The sequence below is a fragment of the Trichoderma citrinoviride genome (assembly GCF_003025115.1).
Source record: "Trichoderma citrinoviride strain TUCIM 6016 unplaced genomic scaffold BBK36scaffold_9, whole genome shotgun sequence".
Taxonomy (NCBI): Eukaryota; Fungi; Ascomycota; class Sordariomycetes; order Hypocreales; family Hypocreaceae; genus Trichoderma; species Trichoderma citrinoviride.
Window position 1 is genome coordinate 1,134,947 of NW_020194717.1, and position 18,345 is coordinate 1,153,291.

The 18,345-nt window shown below is 54.7% G+C and overlaps 5 protein-coding genes across 5 annotated transcripts; 2 read left to right on the top strand and 3 right to left on the bottom strand.

Moving 5' to 3' along the window:
- Nucleotides 1-1,282: 1,282 nt before the first annotated feature.
- Nucleotides 1,283-2,452, top strand: BBK36DRAFT_1121761 (glycoside hydrolase family 16 protein; the record flags this gene model as incomplete). The annotated part of the gene is made up of 2 exons (XM_024890863.1): nucleotides 1,283-1,352; nucleotides 1,410-2,452. The coding sequence occupies 2 exons, from the start codon at nucleotides 1,283-1,285 to the stop codon at nucleotides 2,450-2,452; spliced, it is 1,113 nt and encodes a 370-aa protein (XP_024748652.1).
- Nucleotides 2,453-3,610: 1,158 nt separating this feature from the next.
- Nucleotides 3,611-6,792, bottom strand: BBK36DRAFT_55743 (hypothetical protein; the record flags this gene model as incomplete). Its single annotated transcript, XM_024898262.1, has 6 exons — nucleotides 3,611-3,751; nucleotides 3,817-4,266; nucleotides 4,330-4,581; nucleotides 4,648-6,258; nucleotides 6,335-6,552; nucleotides 6,723-6,792. The coding sequence occupies 6 exons, from the start codon at nucleotides 6,790-6,792 to the stop codon at nucleotides 3,611-3,613; spliced, it is 2,742 nt and encodes a 913-aa protein (XP_024748653.1).
- Nucleotides 6,793-7,412: 620 nt separating this feature from the next.
- On the top strand, nucleotides 7,413-8,763 carry BBK36DRAFT_1135747 (ATP synthase F1 gamma). The gene is made up of 4 exons (XM_024892744.1): nucleotides 7,413-7,524; nucleotides 7,777-8,369; nucleotides 8,425-8,558; nucleotides 8,631-8,763. The coding sequence occupies exons 1-4, from the start codon at nucleotides 7,469-7,471 to the stop codon at nucleotides 8,757-8,759; spliced, it is 912 nt and encodes a 303-aa protein (XP_024748654.1). The 5' UTR covers nucleotides 7,413-7,468; the 3' UTR covers nucleotides 8,760-8,763.
- Nucleotides 8,764-9,307: 544 nt separating this feature from the next.
- On the bottom strand, nucleotides 9,308-15,944 carry BBK36DRAFT_1204958 (Sec1-like protein; the record flags this gene model as incomplete). Its single annotated transcript, XM_024897340.1, has 8 exons — nucleotides 15,823-15,944; nucleotides 15,545-15,740; nucleotides 13,782-15,371; nucleotides 13,613-13,712; nucleotides 13,079-13,117; nucleotides 12,905-12,997; nucleotides 12,446-12,733; nucleotides 9,308-12,272 (listed from the first exon to the last, which is right to left on the bottom strand). Exons 1-8 carry the CDS (start codon nucleotides 15,898-15,900, stop codon nucleotides 9,308-9,310), a joined length of 5,349 nt encoding a protein of 1,782 aa, XP_024748655.1. The 5' UTR covers nucleotides 15,901-15,944.
- A 521-nt stretch (nucleotides 15,945-16,465) lies between these two features.
- BBK36DRAFT_1135750 (UBC-like protein) lies at nucleotides 16,466-17,741 on the bottom strand. The gene is made up of 5 exons (XM_024892745.1): nucleotides 17,660-17,741; nucleotides 17,450-17,621; nucleotides 17,199-17,352; nucleotides 16,654-17,129; nucleotides 16,466-16,526 (listed from the first exon to the last, which is right to left on the bottom strand). The coding sequence occupies exons 2-4, from the start codon at nucleotides 17,495-17,497 to the stop codon at nucleotides 16,861-16,863; spliced, it is 471 nt and encodes a 156-aa protein (XP_024748656.1). The 5' UTR covers nucleotides 17,498-17,621; nucleotides 17,660-17,741; the 3' UTR covers nucleotides 16,466-16,526; nucleotides 16,654-16,860.
- Between the last annotated feature and the right edge of the window lie 604 nt (nucleotides 17,742-18,345).

Below are 18,345 nucleotides of genomic sequence, written 5' to 3' on the forward strand. Positions count from 1 at the left end.
AGTAGTCCTCGTAGGGCAGGCCGGAAGGCCGGCGGGCTGCGCTCACCGAGTTGTTACGCTCTTTCGGCGCCGGGGCCCGCTTTTAGGCCTTCGAGCAGCGCTGGCCAATCGGCTCGCGGCTGGCGGGGCCGGCCGTGCTACTGCGCCAGGTCCCAACCACCCGCTTTAACGCTGCTGGGTACTTTGGCCATTTTGTGCGCGCCAGCTGCCAACTCACGCCCTCACCAGCGGCACGTTGACCGCCAAAAGCGAGCGCTTCGTGGGGATGCAGAAGAAGAGGAAGACGAAGAGAGGACAGGCGACTGACAGCGCGCTAACACCGATGCTTGCATATGCATTATGCGAAGAATGAGGAAAAGTGTGAAAGAGAGAAGAGAAAATGAAAATAAAAAATCAAAACAGAATTATTTTCAAATACTACTAAATTAACCGCAAGGAAAGAAGCAAAGCTGAATGAGAGAGGGCGGTGGGGTCACTGATGCGAGGGAGTAACTGCCCGACCGCACCTGCCAGTGTGTGTGTGTCTCTGCTATTATTATTATTCAGGTACTTGCGAAAGGCGAGAGGCGGAAGGAGAGACGAAGAAGAGGAGGGAAGATGCCAGAGAACACGAAAGACGGCAGCTGCCATCCGTAAGAGGTGTTCTTCTCGTACTCCTGCTACGCGCCTGCCTTGGCAGAATGGCCTCGATGACGAAAACGAGCACAATTGGCAACTCGAGTGGCTGGGAAGGTGCAGAGCCCCCGCTTATAACCAGCCATTTGCTCGGAGCCTGCGCCTTTGCACCTTTCTGGCTCCCTCTTGCAAAAATCCTCCATTTTGAACGAGTATTCGCTGTATCACTGCAGTATCTCTTATCCTCTCCAGTTGTCCCTCCCTCTATCGGACGTTGGAATGCTGAGAGTATAGCCTAAAGCGGCTTCAAGTCACGGGCATCCCTTGCGTCCTTTTCCGATCACTTGCCGCTGCCTTTGCGGTGTTAATTTGGCTAAATAAAGGTCGAGCCAGCTACTGCAGGTGATAGCAGCAACACCAAACTTGAGCTCCAACGCCCTCTCAGGCCGTCTCGCAGAGTTGCGTCCAATATCACATTGGAGTCTCTCCTTGCGTGGCGCTAGGATTGGCCTTTTGCCGCACCGGCTGCAAGAAGCTGCATACTATCACTTGCAGCAACCCGTTCCTCTCCCTCACATCTCTCTTTCTTGGTTGCTCACATCCCGTCACTCTCTTGCTGCTTCTCCTTGCAGCCATGAGACGTGTGGCGAGCATCGCCCGCGCGGCTATGGCTGCACTGGCGTTGCCCAGAGCTGTTCTGGCGCAGACCTGGAGCCAGTGTAACCCGCTAACATCCTGTAAGTTGATCTGTCGCCTGTTGCTCTGACTTGGAATTCGCTGGCTAACTGCAACAGCGGGATGTCCTGCGGACCAGGCACTGGGCATGACTATCAATGTGGACTTTACCAAGGGCGCCGTCAACTCCTTTGTTGCTTCTGGCTCGCCAACGTATGACAGCAACGGCGTCTCATTTACCGTGGCCCGCAGTGGTGACGCTCCACAGCTCGCATCCGTGTTTTACATCATGTTTGGCCGAGTTGAAGTCACGATGAAGGCGGCCCCTGGAGCGGGCATAGTCTCGTCATTGGTGTTGCAGTCCGATGATCTCGATGAGATCGATCTGGAATGGCTCGGTGCTGAGCCTGACCAGGTCCAGTCCAACTACTTTGGCAAGGGCCAGACGACGACGTACAACCGCGGACAGTTTCACAGCGTCTCGGGTACCCAGTCAGACTGGATCAAGTACACCATAGACTGGACCCAGGACAGAATCATCTGGTCGGCGGGCGACTCTGTGCTGCGCACTCTGACCCCAGATACTGCTGAGGCGAATCAGTACCCGCAGACTCCGATGCAGATCAAGTTTGGTTCCTGGTCTGGTGGTGATCCAAGCACCAATGCTCCTGGCACCGTGAAATGGGCCATGGGGCCGACTGATTACAGCAAGGGGCCCTTTAGCATGATGGTCCAGAGCATCACCGTCTCGGATTACTCGACTGGCAAGCAGTATGTCTATGGCGACACCTCTGGCTCGTGGCAGTCGATTCAAGCCGTGGGTGGCCAGGTCAACGGCAACAGCGGCAACACCAACAACGACAATACTCCCACAGTTACGGCTAGTAATGCCGCCGGCAGCAGCCCGACGATCGTCCTGTCTATTCCCCTTGGTGGCCTTGCCACGGATAAAAGCCCGGCTACAGCCACACAGACTGGCTGGCCGTGGGTTGCAGGCGCCACCCCGACGTCTGGAACCATACCCAGCGGTTGGCATATGAACCCCGACGGCAAGATTGCGCGCAACGCTGGGGCAGCGTCGGACGTGCCTGTGCAGACGCTGTTGGTGATTTTGACGAGCCACTTGATGATTGGTGCGTTGGCCTTTGCCGCAAGGATATAATGAGTTTACGAGCAAGCGGAATATGGGTTTACCTGGTTGATGTGTAATGAGCAATCGGAGTGTATATACTGGAAGGGCGATTTTCCTCCTGGGGGTTTTCAACTGGACAAGGAAGCAAGAGATATGTGCTCCACACGGGGTCTGCATTTATTCACGGCGTTGCATCGCATCATGACTTTTGGATACTTATATAGATGACATGAGCAAGGGAAGAACGGCACCATATCGTCATGAGGTGGTTGTATATATATACTCTCTCTATATGGATATACTACTCGATGTTTCTAGAAGGCCATCAAGCCGCCAGACCGATATCCGATGTAGACTTGTGCCTGGGGTCACAGTATTGGCAACTCTCGACATATCAAGATATTCTCAAGGTTGCGAATTTTGCAAACAAGGAACATCCATGACGTTCACATACTCATACATGTGAAAGCAAACAAAAGGTTCAATTAAACGCTACGGCATGGGGGCTGGCGACCCCGAAGGAAAAAAGAAAAGCAAAAAGTTCCAAGCCCTCAGTCTCGCTGGCTATACGAATTCTCGAGATCCTCGAGATCGCTCCCAACCCATCGCGCCAAAACGTCCTGAACTTTCTTGTCTCTCTCTCTCTCCATAGCCCTGTAGTTTTTTCTCTGTTCCTCTGATGTTTCTGTCTTTCTGACCTTGTTTAAACCCCTTTCTTTCCACCCCCCCCTCTAGCATTTCACTACTTTCGTCAAACATACATCGTCCCGAACCACCGTTGAAAAAGAAAAAAGCATCTTGGTAAAGCCTCCCTTTCCCCTCCCTCCCCCCATTTTTCGATGTGTGCGTCCATGATCCATGATTCGCCGTCCAGTCTAACTCCATCGTACAATGTGTTCATGGAGCCGTGATGAATAAAAGAAAAAAGCAGAATTAACAACTTGCAAGTGTCGTCTTGTTGCGCCGCGTCTACCTGATATGGGCCGTATTCTGAGGTGGAAGAGTACCACCTTAATGTGACATGTATATATCTCTTGAGAGAGAGAAAGGAAAAGTGCGGGGAAAAAAAAAGCCAAAATGCATCAAGGGATTCAGTAAGGGGCAAAGGAAAAGAACAACTTTTGGCGAAGAGAAGCGCAATGCGAATCTCTCGCTTTTTGCATCTGTTCTGGGAGCAGAGTCTGGCTTTTAGAATTCCCAGTCGTCTGCGTCCTCGACAGACTTGATGGCCCATCGGAACTTGTCTCGGAGAGTCTTGGAGAAGAACTTCTCAATAGGAACGTCAAACTTCTTCGAAAACACTACCGTCAGACGAGGGTCGATGTAGTTCTGCGGCCATATGGTTAGTATTCGTGTGTTTGCTGCGGCAATAGCAGTGCTGAGCGGATACTTACGATCTTTGACGTGCTCAGGGCAACCTCCTTGTTGCCGTCGCGGTCTTCGGCCTGCGTCTCCAGGATCCTGATGCGCTCGTCAATCTTGTCAATGGAAGCCAAGAGTTTCTCCACGCTCGCTCCCCTGCCCTCAGCCTCGACCTTGCCTGTCTTGTTCTCCTTCTTGAATTTGGCCTCGAGTTCCTTGACGGCCTGAAGGCGCTCTTTAAGTTCCTTTTCAGGGAGAGGTCGCTCCTTGTTGGCCTTGAGCTTCTCGTTGTCCTTCTCGAACTTCTTCGTGATCTTGGTGCGCTGTTCCTCAATCAAGAACTGCTGATGCTCCTTGATCCACTCGTCATCGAGATCTTCATCCTTCTCGAACCAAGCCGCACCCTTCTTCTTCTTCTGGGTTGGGTCAAGGTCGAGAATCATCTTCTTGGTCCGCCATCTCTGATACCTGAGGCCCTTGATCTGATGAAAGAGTCAGCGTTGCTCTCGCTTGATTCGCTTCTTTGGAAGAAGAAGAATACTTACTCGATCTCCAAGCTTCTGCATCTGCTGCTCGTGAGATGCCCCGACAGTCCGCTTGTGGTTACAGAGAATGGCCACCTTGCGGTTGCAGTCATTGTAAAGCTTCACCTTCTCTGCAATGGTGCCCCGAGAGCGCGGATCTTTTCCAAGTTCCTTGAGCAGCTCGGACATGGTGTAGGACGCGTTGTAGGTACGGAAGACCTTGGCAGTCAGTCCGGGCATGTAGCTGTTGAGATGCTTGTTCAGTTGAGACGTCTGATAAATAATTAGGTTAGCATTCAGTACCACTAAGGGGGCAAACGAAGTCATCTCGTAGCTTACGTTGAGGCGATCAAAGAGGTCATCGCCGTCCGTCTTGGGAGCCTTCTTGAACAGCTTGAGGTTCTTGAAGACCTGCGGATCAACACGTGCCGTTTCGTTGTACCTAATACTGTCTTTACCCAGGAAGTCGAATGTGACTTGGTCTGGAGGCTGCAAGGAGATGTGCTCGTATTTCAGCGAGCAGCAGCCAACGGTATCTGCCTCGTTTTCCGTGTCCTTCTCGTTTCCAGCTCTGAGAGCAAGCTTGTCGATCAAGTACATGGCGGTTGCCCTCTGACGGTCCGCCATAACCTCACTCTTGAGATCCTTGGTGTAGTCACGGCGGATCTTGTCAATGTGCTTTTTGAGCTCCCGAGCCTTCTCAAACTTCTTGAAGTCACTCTGTCCCTTCACATCGCTAGCAGCTCCAAGCATGACGTACTTGTAGGCACCGTTGATGTTCTCCTGCCACATGGCAAGCCATGTGGCCTTCTGATCATGCTGGACAGCCTTCCACTTGTGTCCCGCTGGCGGAGTGGGAACCTTGGCCCCCTTGCCGATGTTGATGGTGATCTGCTCCGGCTGAACTCGCGCCTTGACTTTGCCAGTCTTGGGATGCTCGCCTCGACCACGGAATAAGCTGGGCGGCTCCACTCGGAAGTTGCCAACTTTTTGCTTCCTTCCGTCCCACATACAATAGAGATAGGGAGCCTCGAGCTTGTCTTTCTCAGCCTTGAGAGCTGCTTTCTCCTCCTTGGTCATGTTTTTCTTGGCCTCGGTCTTCGCCGCCCAATACTCATAGATTTTGGAGAAGTCGCACTTGTCCAGGCTCTTGATGTCGACTTTGTTGCCCTTGCCGTCCTTCGCGCCGCCTGACTTCTTGATGTATTCGGAGAAATCGGCAAAGAAGTTCTTGCGGAAGGTAGGATTCTCAAGATGATGGCTAGACGCGGGCGTCATCATGGCTACCCAAAAGGTGGCGACCTCTTCTGCCTCGGGTGCGAGGGTGACGGGCTGGCCATCGTAGTACATCTTGACGTGCTTCGGGAGAGGCTCGTATTCCGGCGCGAACAAGACTCCGTTGTGCTCAAGGGTGGTCCACTTGATGCTGTCGTCCTCCTTCTTTGGCGCATTCCACCACTCAAACTCGTCGTCATCCGCCTCCTCGCTGGGCTCCTTGGATTTGGCCTTCTTGGTATCCTTGGCGTCCTTTGCGGGAGTGGCCTTCTTTCCCTTGGCCGGAGCAGTGACTGATCTTGACTTCTTGGAGATGGGAGCATCGGAGTCAGACTCGTCCTTCTTCACTCCGGTGGACTTCCTCTTTGAAGCTGTGCCATTTGACTGCCGCTTTTTGGCTGCGATGGGTAGATCGTCATCCGATTCGTCCTTGACGGCCTTCTTCGGTGTCGGCTTGGCCTTGGATTCCTTGGCACGGATAGCTTTGGCCTCCTTATCAGCCTTCTTTTCAATGTCGGCCTTCTTCTTCGCGAGCTTAACGCCCAGAGGTTGCTCATCGTCAGAGGTCTCGGGCAGCGCCGTCTCCTTGTAAGAGGGAGGCAGCTTCTGCGACCTGGCCTTGACCATGGGCTCGTCATCCGAGTCGGAGTCCGGTTTGGATCGCTGTCGTTTCGCCTACACGCCGACATCGTTAGCTGACCGTGCGACCTACGTCTTCGTTGTCGTCGTGGTGAGGAAGGGCATCACCTACCAAGGGCTCGCCTTCGCTTTCCGATTCCTCCTTGTAGGATTTGGTCAGAGAGCCTCGGGATTTGCGCTTAGCTCCGTTGGTAGCCGGCGAATCCAGATCCATCTCGCCATTTTCGACAGGTCCGTTACGGATGGACAGCCCGGCCATCCCAGAGCCCTTGGCGGGGACGGACTTGTCGAGGGCGATGTCATCGGCGCGAGATATCTTGGAGGACGACACTAGAGTTGATGCCTGCGATTAGCCCAAGTGCCAATGCTTACACTGCGCGCGATTGGACATGGATCGATGCGTCTCCCGTAAGCGCTGGCGCAGTCGCGTGTACTGGGGATAACCCTGGGGCCGGGAAACCCAAAGAAACGAATAGAAGCAAAGCCAACATGTCAAAAACTCGAGGAGGACTTACGACGGCCGTTTGGCCTGGCGAGAGGCCGGTCGTCGTCTGAGCTGTCGGACGCCATGGTTTGCAGCGAGGACCAGCTGGCACTCGGCGGACGCAAGGCTCTGCAAGAGGCGCGAGCGACGAAGGGAATGCGAGAGCCGCGATTGGCAAGCGAGAAGCCGAGGGAGAGTCGGCAGAACAGAGGGGAGAACAGGTCTGCGAGAGTCAGAGCAGGCTGGCGAGAAGTGAACCTCGACAGCCCCGGGGCGAAGCAAAGACCTGAGGGACGCAGAAGAGCTGGGCGGGAAAAGAGAGGCAGAGAGAAGGAATCGCCTCGTGTTTTCGGCTTCTCTTGAAAAAGCCTTATGCATCTAAGTAGTCGTCTACAGCGCCTGCGTCTTCAGATGGGATACAGCGATAGTGGACAGACCCACCCGACTATCGCTCTACCGGGGGACTCATCGCGATTGGCGGCTTAACACTTTTGCGAGCGAAGCGCTGCCAGCGGCGTTAGTGCAAGGGCGAGGCTGCCATCACCCACCAGCTCAAGTGGCAGCAGCGAGGGTACGGAGGTACAAGGCCAGCTGCGGAACCCGTGCTTTCCCGTCGATTTGCCGGCAAAACGAGCAAAACTGGAATCAATCGCTCACCACCTCCGAAGCTGCATCCCCACGAACAATCCCCGTCCCCTTCAATTGAATCAATTGGGTCTGCGCCGGCCAGAGGGCTTAGTTTGACTGTCCACACCTGCCAGAATGTTGTCAAGGGCTGCCCGACCGGCTCTGCGCGCCGCTGCTGCAGCTCCCTCCCGGTGAGTTTTTCGCTCTCGTTTTCTGCCCACTTTGGCAATCTATAAGAATTTGTTATAGCCGCGGGACCCAAGGCTTGCGCGATCCGTGGGCTGCCTCGACGACAGCCAGCGTGGGGATGGACAGGGGAACACACGATGAACATGGAGAAAGAGAGCGAATGAGAGAGGACAGAGCACGAGACGAGGAGGAGGAGGGATCATACAACAAAGCGTCATTATCGTGTACATGGAAAACTAACATGGTTTGCTCAGAGCTGCCGCCGCTGGCCCCAGCACCGCCGCCACCTATGCGACGCTCCGTGAGATCGAGACCCGTCTCAAGTCCATCCGCAACATCGAGAAGATCACAAACACCATGAAGGTCGTCGCCTCCACCAAGCTCACCCGCGCGACCCGCAGCATGAACGACTCCCGCAAGTACGGCGAGGCGTCCAACGAGGTCTTCAAGTCCGCCGAGACCGCGGCCGCCGAGGCCGAGGAGAAGAAGTCGCTCATCATCGTCTGCTCCTCCGACAAGGGCCTCTGCGGCGGCATCCACTCCGGCCTCAGCCGCACCATCCGCCGCATGTACGCCGAGGAGGGCGCCGGCTTCGACCTCGTCATCATCGGCGAGAAGTGCAAGGCCCAGCTGCAGCGCACCAACGGCAAGGAGATCCAGCTCACCTTTGCCGGCGTCGGCAAGGACATCCCCACCTTCGCCGATGCCCAGGCCATCGCCGACCAGATCGTCCTGCTGCCCAACGAGTACACCGACGTCAAGATCCTGTACAACAAGTTCATCAACGCCACCAGCTACGAGCCCAGCTTCATTGAGGCATTTTCCGAGGAGGCCATTGCTCAGTCCCGTATGTCAACGCTCTCAAGGCTGCTGCTTTCTACCTTGTTACTAACACTGCATAGCCAACATCTCCGCCTTTGAGGTCGAGGATGAGTCCCTTGGCAACCTGCGCGAGTACAGCCTTGCCAACTCCATCTACTGGGCTCTTGCCGAGGGCCACGCCTGCGAGCAGTCTGCCCGACGAAACGCCATGGAGGTAAGCTTTCAGAACCACTCCTTTTTCCTCACTGCTTTTTTTTTCCGGCGATGCTAACTGAAAATCCCGCAGAACGCCTCCAAGAACGCCGGTGAGATGATTGGCAAGTACCAGATCCTGTACAACCGCACCCGACAGGCTGTCATTACCGGAGAGCTGGTCGAGATTATCACCGGTGCCATTGCCTCTGAAGAAATGTAAAAAAGAGAAAAATAGTATACATAAACTTTCTTACTTTTTCTCTCTTCTTTACATACCTTCTTCTTTTTTGTACTTGGTAGAAAGCAGAGCTACATCTTAAAAAAAAAGAGCTGGCGTGCCGGAGAATCAAAAAAGAAATTCCATCCTTTGTAATAACAAAGCTTAGAGGTTTGCCCAGCGCGGTGTCTATCCCAGTCGAGTGTATCAAACCACAGTCAAAGTTGTATCAAACCCACAGATAAATTTCCTTAGTAGACCCAGAAACGTCATGAGTTGAGGCACACGAAGTCTCCGAATCAAGATGAAGAAATTCAATGATTTGATCACGAATACTAGTTATGATATGTACGGGATAATACCTCGCCTACAGCCACGGCAACCATTTTTCCCCCATCCACTTTTTGTATCAACGGGTTTTTTTTTCTACACATCCTGCGGGACCTCAACATCCAAACGCCACGATATATACAGCTTTCAAACAAGTGCACAGAAACAACAGGAGACGGACGATATGACACACAGAAACCCAGCCGCAAAAGGTCTGCACTTCATGTATCCACGTCGGTATCTCCGCCCTCGACATAACTCACATTCTTGGCCCTCCGCTTCTGCGCCGCCGTCGACGCATCATCCTCCGGCCCCTCCTCCGGGCCCGGCAAGCTGGGATGCTCCTCTTCGTACGCGGCGCGGAGGGCCATGGCCTGGCGATCCCACTTCTCCGCCAGCGCATTGTACTCTTGCATGGCTTCGAGATAGCGCTTCTTCTGCTCGGCGACCTGTTCTTCGTACGGCTTCTTTTGCTCCGGCGTGGCTTCTTTCCACATGCGGGACGTCATGATGCGGACTTCGTTGGGTATCGACCGGCTCCTGCCGGGCTTGCGGCTCTCCTCGCATCGCTTCTTTGCGGCCTCGAAGTGAGCCTTGCTGAAGAGGATGTAGGCGCTGCCGGCCACCTTGTTCGGGCGAAGGGGCCGCTCGCCAATCTTGGAGAGGACGTGCTCCCAGACCTCGATCTCGTATGCCTCTAAGCGCGCCTGCCGGGGATCCTTGGCTGCCTCCTTACGTTTATGCAGCAAAAGCGAGTCCCTCGGGAGCACAAGAGGCGTCGGCACCTCGATCGGACCGATCATTGACTCCAGGACCTCGGATGCGGCTCGCAGTCCCGACAAATAGGCGCCGTGAACGGTGGCCGGGTGCGTGCCGATGGTATGCTCTCCCGCGAAAAAGAGGTTGCCTGCAGGCTGGGCCATGACGTTGTAGTCGTCTGGCTGCATATCAGGGGCAGCTGAAGAGTAGCTGCCTCGGGCAAACCGATCGGACCCCCATCTGGTAACCACCGTTTCTATGGGGTAAGGGACGTCTTTGCCAAAGACGCTCCTCAGAATATCTGTGGCTTCGGCGACTAGGCTGTCGTTGCTCGTATGCTCCGTATCAAAGCCAGCGTCTCCGGCCATCAGTGCGATGAGGCAGGGTAGACCCGTGGTGTTGGTGACGTTGAACCACTGGAAGAAGCGTCCACGGTTCGTGCTGTAATCTTGCTGGGATGTGCTATGCCGGTTGGGCGCATCCCTGAGCACACCAAAGATGTGTCTGTCTGAATCCCAAAACACCCTGTCATACAGCAAGACCACCTTGTTGAGGATGCCGAATCCCAGTCGGAGAACTGCATCCGCCTTTTCGGAAGGCAGCGGCGGCTCAAACTGAATCGTGCCCTGCTTGAGGACACCAAGAGGTATGGTGCAGACGACAGCATCTGCTTCCACTACTGTGCCGTCTTCGCTCTCTATGCTGGCGGGGCCGTCAAAGCCTTCGCCGTGGTAGGTGATTCTCTGCACGGCAAACTTGGTCTTCACCTCGAGTGGCGACGGACATTGGAGCAGGCCACGGGCAACGCTCTGATATCCTCCGACGACCATTGTGTGGGGACCCTCCCATTCGTTGCCTGCATCAATGTCCCAGAGGCCGAGACTCAGATTGTGCAAGTTGGTAGCATTGCTGTACTCTAGATTGGCAATGTGCCAGTTGATCAACCGGTGGTCTTGCGCATTCAGGTCGACGATATTCTTGTACTGCGTAATGGTGTAGTCCAAGACAGACCCCAGTGTTGACCCTTCCAAAGTGGTGGCTTGGGTCAAATCCAGGTTTCCCTTGTCTGCCGCCCCTGCTTTGACGTTCCAGCCCATCAACTTGGCCTTTTCTGATGCCTTGATGGTCCCAGGGACTCCGGGCTCGTTGTGGACTCGGCCCGTCAGCTTGTCTGAGGAGACCGGAACCATGTTCACGGTCTCGGGTACGTTCTGCTGGGACACTGAAGGGGCATCGGGTAGCGCAGCGGTGGCCTCTTCAGCTTGTATAATGGTCTTGGAGCCATCTCCAAGGCTATCCCGCCCCTCGTCGAGCAGGTCACGGTTGCCTTCAATCACCTTGGAGGGCTGGTACTTGTACTTGAACTCGCTGACGCGATCTAGACAGTCATTGTAGAGCTTCTCAACCAGGAGATCCCTTACTGGGTCTACCGGTTTGCCATTGCTGTCATAGATTGTGGTATCGGCAGTAAGGGCGTGGTATGGAATGCCCAGTTGTCCACGAACGATCACATTCAGCGGGTTCCCGCGATCAAAGCCCGTGATGATCATGCCACCCATCTCGGCGGTGTGTCTCTTGCCCCTGAACTCGGGGTCAACCGTGGCAGGCCTTGTCTTGAACTCGCGGGAGTATACTCTGCCGCCAACGCGACCTCTACCTTCAAGAATGACCACCTTTGGGGGCTCCTCTCCTCTTGAATAGAAATGGCCGGCATGCTGCTTGAAGAGACCATCAAGCTGCCTGGCGCAAGACAAACCCGAGATGCCTGCTCCGATGATAGCGATAGTCTTGCGCTTCTTTGTAGGAGGCTCGTTCTTGAAGTCAGCCTGGGGCTCAGGCAGCTGTACGCAGCCATAGTTTATATATCCACGACGGACCAGCCAGTCGTAGCATACGCTCGCGGCATCAAACCAGCGAGCATTAGCACACCCGACCGCCTCTTGCCGTGTTACGCCGACCGACGGCTGCTTCATCCATATGCGCAGTATGCCGTTTCGGATGTTTAGGTATGTCGTGACTTGGGAGTGGGATATGTGATGCCGTAGAAAGTGATATTCTTCGGGATGTAGGGCGTAAGGGTTGAGCCGCGATGACTCGGCGGCAGCGATGCACTCGCTGGCATATTGGTAGGATGGAATGTCTGTCGGGATAGATGACTTCGGCCGAACATTGAAGGTCAAGCGTTCGATATCATGGCGGTAGGATGAGGAGGCCGAAAAAGTTTGTGTGACCCCACCGATCTGTGGGCGGCTAGGTATCTCCGTCTCGACGGGCGTTGTGGCTTTACTAGAGACAATTGAAGGAGAGGATAAGACGTCTGAAAGGTCTGACAAGGAAGAGTGCGACGAAGTAAACGACTCAGCAATGGCGTCTTCTGGAGGATCGGCTGGTAATGGGGCATCATCGCCGTGCTGAAGTTTCTCATCACTGTCCGGATGATGAAAAGAGCAATTGATTAGAATAAACATGAACAATTGAGTTGGAGAGGAAGAAGGGACAAGGATGATTTCGAAGAAGAAGACAAAATATACTTTCCCACAACATGCAACAACTTTCTTCTTCTTCTCAAGTGGGTGGCGGTGCGTTGGGCATAGACTCACTCCGTGTCAAGATGCATGCCGGAAGACTCTTCCGTGTCATGGTTCGACAGGCCGCTGCTCAACTCCATATCTTCCGTCCACACGACAATCTCTTGGGCCACCTCCGACGACTCATCCGACGAGCCCCGCCCAGACACCTGGCGAGAGCTCACGAAGCTGCTGGGCGACGCCGGCACCTGGCTCTGGCTCTTGGCGACGGACTCCGCCGCTAGGCTGGATATCGACGAGAAAGAGTCCGTGTCTTGCGTGGGCGAGAAACTCGGCCCAATCGGCACTTCCTTTTCTAGGCTCAGATGGCTCTCGACAACAGTTGCCATGGCGAATGGTCTGTTCCGGCCCAAGCACCTGCTCTGACAGCGGCCGGGAGATTTGGTCGATGTCGATATATGAGAGACTGCGGATGTCGGGATGGAAAGACGGGATCATCGACTGGGACACTCGGCAGTATGAGAACCATACAGCATGACGCTGGGCAGACGCATCATATGATGAAGGTATCTGCCATGAGAACCTCCTCCTGTCTTCGTCGGGTTTGTCAGCCAAGGGGTCCGTCTTGCTCTCACTCGCGGTGTATATTATACCTGAACCCAGGAATTGTTGTAAGCGGAAACGATAAGTCGTTTGGAGGTTCACTGGCTCAGGAGCGTATCTAGCGGAGCAGAGGCTACAGGGCTGCGATGCAACTGCAGGACGGGCCGAGGTCAATGATTCTCGGGCTGCTGAACAGGTCTTCAAGCGGGACGGGACCGACTTCAACGCTGCCGCGGATTGTATTTTACTCCAAGGAAGGGCCAATGAGCAGGAAATAATAGAGCCATCAGCTCATCGCGGCCCCTCAAGAACGCTGAATTCAGGGAATAGGCACGGTCACGTGAGCAACAACAGTCCAATCGCGATGCTCGCTGCTGTGGGGCGCGCTCTCTACTGGAAGTCATCCGCCGGCATCTCGCGACGATGAACTTGAGACCACTTTGGCATCAGCGACGAGGCAGCCCGATTGAGAAGTAAGAGGAGAAGAGGAAGATCGCAGTCATATCAAATGTTGCTCAAGATGCTCTCATGCCCCGCCAACGACAGTTTAGACCCTCGCCGAACCAGTACGCCGCCAAACTCCAAAACATCGTATTTCGACTCCGATAGCCGTTCGCCTAAGGGCTGTTGGGCAACGCCGGCTCCTTGCGCGCGAACGCTTCTTTCTCGATTGCCGCGTCCATCATCCTGTTTCCGCTGATTATAGAAGTCGCGCATATGACGATCTTCCTCCGACCTAGAACGGATATACATGTTAGCCGTGAGTGCTGACCGGTCTCATACCACACCTTTGATTGTTGCTTACTCTCTTCCTGCTTCGCGATAAATCTCAACGCGGCAATCTCCGTGAACGTGACGCCTCCGACAAAGACGACAAAGACTGTCTGCTTCTGCCCGCTGCCGGACAAGAGGGCCCTTGCTTTGACGGCCTTGTCCTCGCCCTTTTGAAGCTCATAGAAAGTCTGCCCTCGAACGTGCTTGACGGCTTCGTCGAATCCATGCCAGCCTTGTGTGCCTGCCCCAGGGGCAATGCCGCTGGCATTCGCTGCGCCATTACCCTTCGTTATAGACAACAGGTACTGCTTCTGGAGAATGCATTGTACAAGTCGGATGGAGAGAGGGGCATAGCCGCTGTACACGTACGCGATGTCGTTGGGATCGTCCTCCTGCACTTCGTCGACAATCAGGCGCAGCTGCTTCCGTAGATACGTGTAGTTGGTTTTGGTCCCGTCAGCGCCGGAACTCGCCGTCATTGGTATCATTCCCGCAAGTGGGGACGAGCGTGATAGAAACAGCTGCAGCTTCTCCAGGTTATTGAGCGTGAGAAGGTGCTGGTAGCCGTAGCCTTGAAGTATGAGCCGCTTGAACTGCTCCAAATCCTTGGGCTTTATCCCCCCGGATATGCACGAGTATATGCAAAGCAGCCGAAGAGTCTCTCGTAGGGGAGCCTCCCTGGCTATCAGCTCTTCGATGCCGTCGAATTGCGACGACGGATCGGCACCGGCCGCGAGATTCTGCTGGACCTCCAAAAGGCCCTTGAACAGATCAGTCCGCGTGTGTTTGATGATTTCCTCCGCGAGACCCGTGTGTATCCTTGCGCTCTGGTGCTCTTGCTGGTAGCCGGGCAGCTGGCTCACGAATTCCTTCAGCTCGGCAATCGTCTTGGTCTTGTGCTTGCTCTCGTAGTCGGACTGAACCTTTTGCAGGCGCCTGGCGACCTTGTTGAGAAGCCCACCGACGATGGCAAAGTTGGCGTTTCGCAATTGCTCGTATAGTTTATCGCTCGAGTCGAGCTGAACCGTCCGCTTTCTGCTCTGCGATGTAGCCGTGGAGGACTGCGCTGGAGCTCCCACAATGGTCGTGTCGACCTTGGCCTGATTATTCTGAATCTCAAAAATCTCATCAATGAGCCCCTCATATGTCAGCTGTGTGAGCAGCGGGGTGACAAAGTCAACCTCGCGATCGATGATGATGACGCTCTCGTTGGTGGTGCTGGGGGTGAGCGCCGTCTTGACATCGCTTCCGTCCTCACCAGCCAGCCGTTCTTGGCGCATGCGCACGAGGAGGTCTGCTACGCGCTTCGCATTGTCGCCTTTGCCAATGATCCTGGGGAACAGGCCATGATTCTGCTGCACCTCCATGAGCGCCTTGGCCATGAGGAAGTTGGGGGTGATGTCTTTGGACAAGTAGAGGTCCTTGAAGGAGTCCTCCAGCTCGAGCGATAAAACGTCATCTTCCAGAGGGAAGAAGAGCAGCGGCAGCTCCGATATGTTGATGTCGCCGAGAACGCCGGCTTCCTCGAGTAATTGGTCGGACACGAGCGTGCGCCGGGGCACCCAGAATATGTGAAAGTCATGCGTCGTCTGGCTCTCCCGCTGTATTCGTTTGATCTGGGCTGGAGGGGTAAACTTGCGTCAGCTCACTCAGCCTCCAGACAAAGAGGACTACGTCTCTGCCGACGAGCAGCTTTGATTCGAGTCTACATGTAAATCAAGAGCAGCGCCCGGCAAAGCTAATGAGAGCTGGACATGCCCTCGTATCGCAAGCGCATTGTGATTCGCGTCTTACCTGCTATGGCTTCCGCATGCCGCCCGCACTCTCCTCTGGCGACAAAGACGACGTTGCGCTGGCTCGCATCCACATTGTTGTTCTCGAGGATGAAGAACTTGTCGACGCCGTACTCCTGCAGCGTGGCAACCTTGACGATGGTGCCGATGGGGCCGACCAGGCTGCGGTCGAAGACGAGGTTCTTCTTGCCGCGGACCTACGAAGAAGCTGTGTGTTTAGCAAGCCAGCCAGGCTCTCGAGGCTGAGGGGCCGTGAGAGGGACAGTGAGCCTTACTTACACCCTCGAGCAGGTAGAGCAGGTCCTTGCGCGCTTTGCCCCGGACCTGCTCGGTGCTGAATTCCGCGCGCGGCGCCATGATTGTGCAAGGCGGGGAGCGGGTTGAGGCAGCTCGGGAGCTCAGTTTCTAGTGGCAGGTCGCAGGAGGCGCGAGGTTAGGTCAGGTTGTATGGAACTGTGCCGGAGCTCAAGCAATCAAGGTGCCCCAAGACAACACCCCTGGCCAGGGCGGTGAAGCGCCTGCGGGGAGCCCCGCAGCCTTCCATTGCGGCAGCGAGCAGCTGATTGAGTGAAGTTTAGTGACTGCAACACGCCCTGCAGTCACTAACGGCTGCCCGTGGACCACTAGAGCTGGCGGGTTAGTGGCCTGGCCGGTGGTTGGCAGACGATAAGCCGAGGGACGACGTCATATATGTTGCATCGGTTGGGCGTTGTGTTGGATGGAGAACCAGTCATGCCACTTCTGAGATTTCCTCCCATGAAACGTTTGCCGCAGAGGAAAGGCAGATTTTATATCGAAATATTACTACTGACGACGAGGTATACACAAGGAATATCATAGCATGAAAAAATGCAATTCTATGAAACTTCGCATATTCCTGTTTGCGTCCGTCAAAGGTTGGATAAAAGTTTACATACAGAGGCTTCCCCTCGCCAGCCTCTGCCCCCAAGTTGCGCCGCTGTGCATGCGCCTAAATGCCCTCGCCGCCGATTTTGCGTGAGGCGTCACTTTTGACTTGGCAATCACGATAGACTACTCCTCGATAGCTTCTGGAAGAAATGAACAGAACAACAGAAGAGAGAGAAAACATCGCTTATAGCCTCAGGAATCATCAGCAGGATATGACCCTGTGATCAGCCGTACCAGATGCAAGGTCCCGTGCCCCAGTGAGTGATTGCGTCAAGACAAGATATAGACGCAGAAACAGTGAAAACGCCAGATGAGCCTTCGCGGCCGCTAAATCAATGCAAGAGTCCTCCAAGAAGAAAGCCAAAAACATCCCGAGAGAGCCGCGTTATCCATGGCTGAGGAGTGGTACTACACAGTATTATCGTGATAGAGAAACTCAATGTCTCGGGGTCGCTGCTTGTTCCCCCGCACAAACTCTTCGTCGCCGGGCGGTCGCTCGTTCTTGGTGTTGCTCGTCAGCATGCTCTGTATGCTCATGCAGACGCTCTCGGCGCTCTGGACGGGGCTCCAGCCTTGGTTCCCCAGCAGGTCGAGACATATTATTCCGTTCGAGTAGATGTGCGGGTGGATGGGGATAGGGCGGCTCGGTCTGTCTACAAAGGTGACTTCGGGGGGTTCTTGAGAATCATGGCTGTTAGTCGACGGCGATGCTGCTGAGGGCTGACAGATGGGAGGCTTCCGCCTACCTATGGGATAAGTGTCGGAAAAGACGAATTTCAGGCGGAAGATGTTGCCGTCGTAGATGGGGTTGCTATCCAGGACGCGGATGTCGAAAAGCCACTCTTTGAGGTCGCTGGCCTCCACGAGCTCGATGCCAGGCGGCAGCCCGAACTTTTCTATCTGCGAGCGTTGTCAGCGCTTCAAGGTCGTCGATATAAGCCTCCCCCAGCAAGCGACGAAGACGAGAGAATCGAGACGAAGTCGAAGGGCTACCGACCTTCTGGCGCTCCTTGGCCACTCGCTTCGTTCGCATGCCCGTGGCCATTTTGTGGTTTTGTCTGCTGCAAGAAGAAGTCTGTTAAGAGGCGTGAATCGTGAGTCGACGTCCGCTTGAGTTGGGTGGAAAAAGCAAAAGTATTAATGTCTGCTCCAAGTTGCGAGTAGTACCAACAGAGATGTGTAGAGACGGCTCGTGGATGGTGGTTTAAATGCGTCGGAAGGGTCTTGAGGCGGCAGTTGCGGGTGTGGCGCTGGTGCAGGCGCAGCAGCACTCCAGCCGGTCTCCCTGTTAGTAGTATCAAATCAGACGGCGATGCGCAGCTGCCTGCAGCCTTCCAGGTCGTGTCACTGGGCGCTTGAACCCGCCGGCGTCTTTTCAATGTCGCAGTGAATGATTCAGGTCAAGTCACATGTGTTGCAAGTTGGCTTAAGGTAGGTATGTTGGTATGCTGGCCTTGTTGGGCAACTTGATACCCTACACGGCTGTGCTACAGCGGCGATTCCCGTGCAGCCATTCAGAGCCCGACCCGACGACTAAAGGGGCCCGTATTGACTTTTCTCCTTGCCCAAGGCATCACGGCGTTAGTATATACCTTACGGAGTATTTGGGCGCCTTTTGTTGTCGGCTATTGTCCAGTGATGGCTTACGTGGGGAGCTGCACCGCGAGTAAGCGCTTGTCGATGCATGCGTCTCATGCATATCCGTCGACTCGAGGGGCTTGTAATTCTGGATACTACTCTACGACTAAGACCACCGCTACTTACATATATACCTACTACTAGCAGAGGACGGACTTTGATCGCCTGGTCATCAAGAAGGAGCACAGTCTGGGTATTCAGGTAGCTATTTCGTGAATGTAGGCTTACAGGCATTACATACAATTCCTCTCTTAC

Coding starts and splice junctions, on each gene's coding strand:
- BBK36DRAFT_1135747 (XM_024892744.1), top strand. CDS start 7,469: ATGTTGTCAAGGGCTGCCCGACCGGCTCTGCGCGCCGCTGCTGCAGCT. Junction 8,370..8,424: donor GGAGGCCATTGCTCAGTCCC/GTATGTCAACGC, acceptor AACACTGCATAG/CCAACATCTCCGCCTTTGAG. Junction 8,559..8,630: donor CCCGACGAAACGCCATGGAG/GTAAGCTTTCAG, acceptor AAAATCCCGCAG/AACGCCTCCAAGAACGCCGG.
- BBK36DRAFT_1135750 (XM_024892745.1), bottom strand. CDS start 17,497: ATGGCCACGGGCATGCGAACGAAGCGAGTGGCCAAGGAGCGCCAGAAG. Junction 17,353..17,449: donor TGGCCAAGGAGCGCCAGAAG/GTCGGTAGCCCT, acceptor CAACGCTCGCAG/ATAGAAAAGTTCGGGCTGCC. Junction 17,130..17,198: donor TTCCGACACTTATCCCATAG/GTAGGCGGAAGC, acceptor ATGATTCTCAAG/AACCCCCCGAAGTCACCTTT.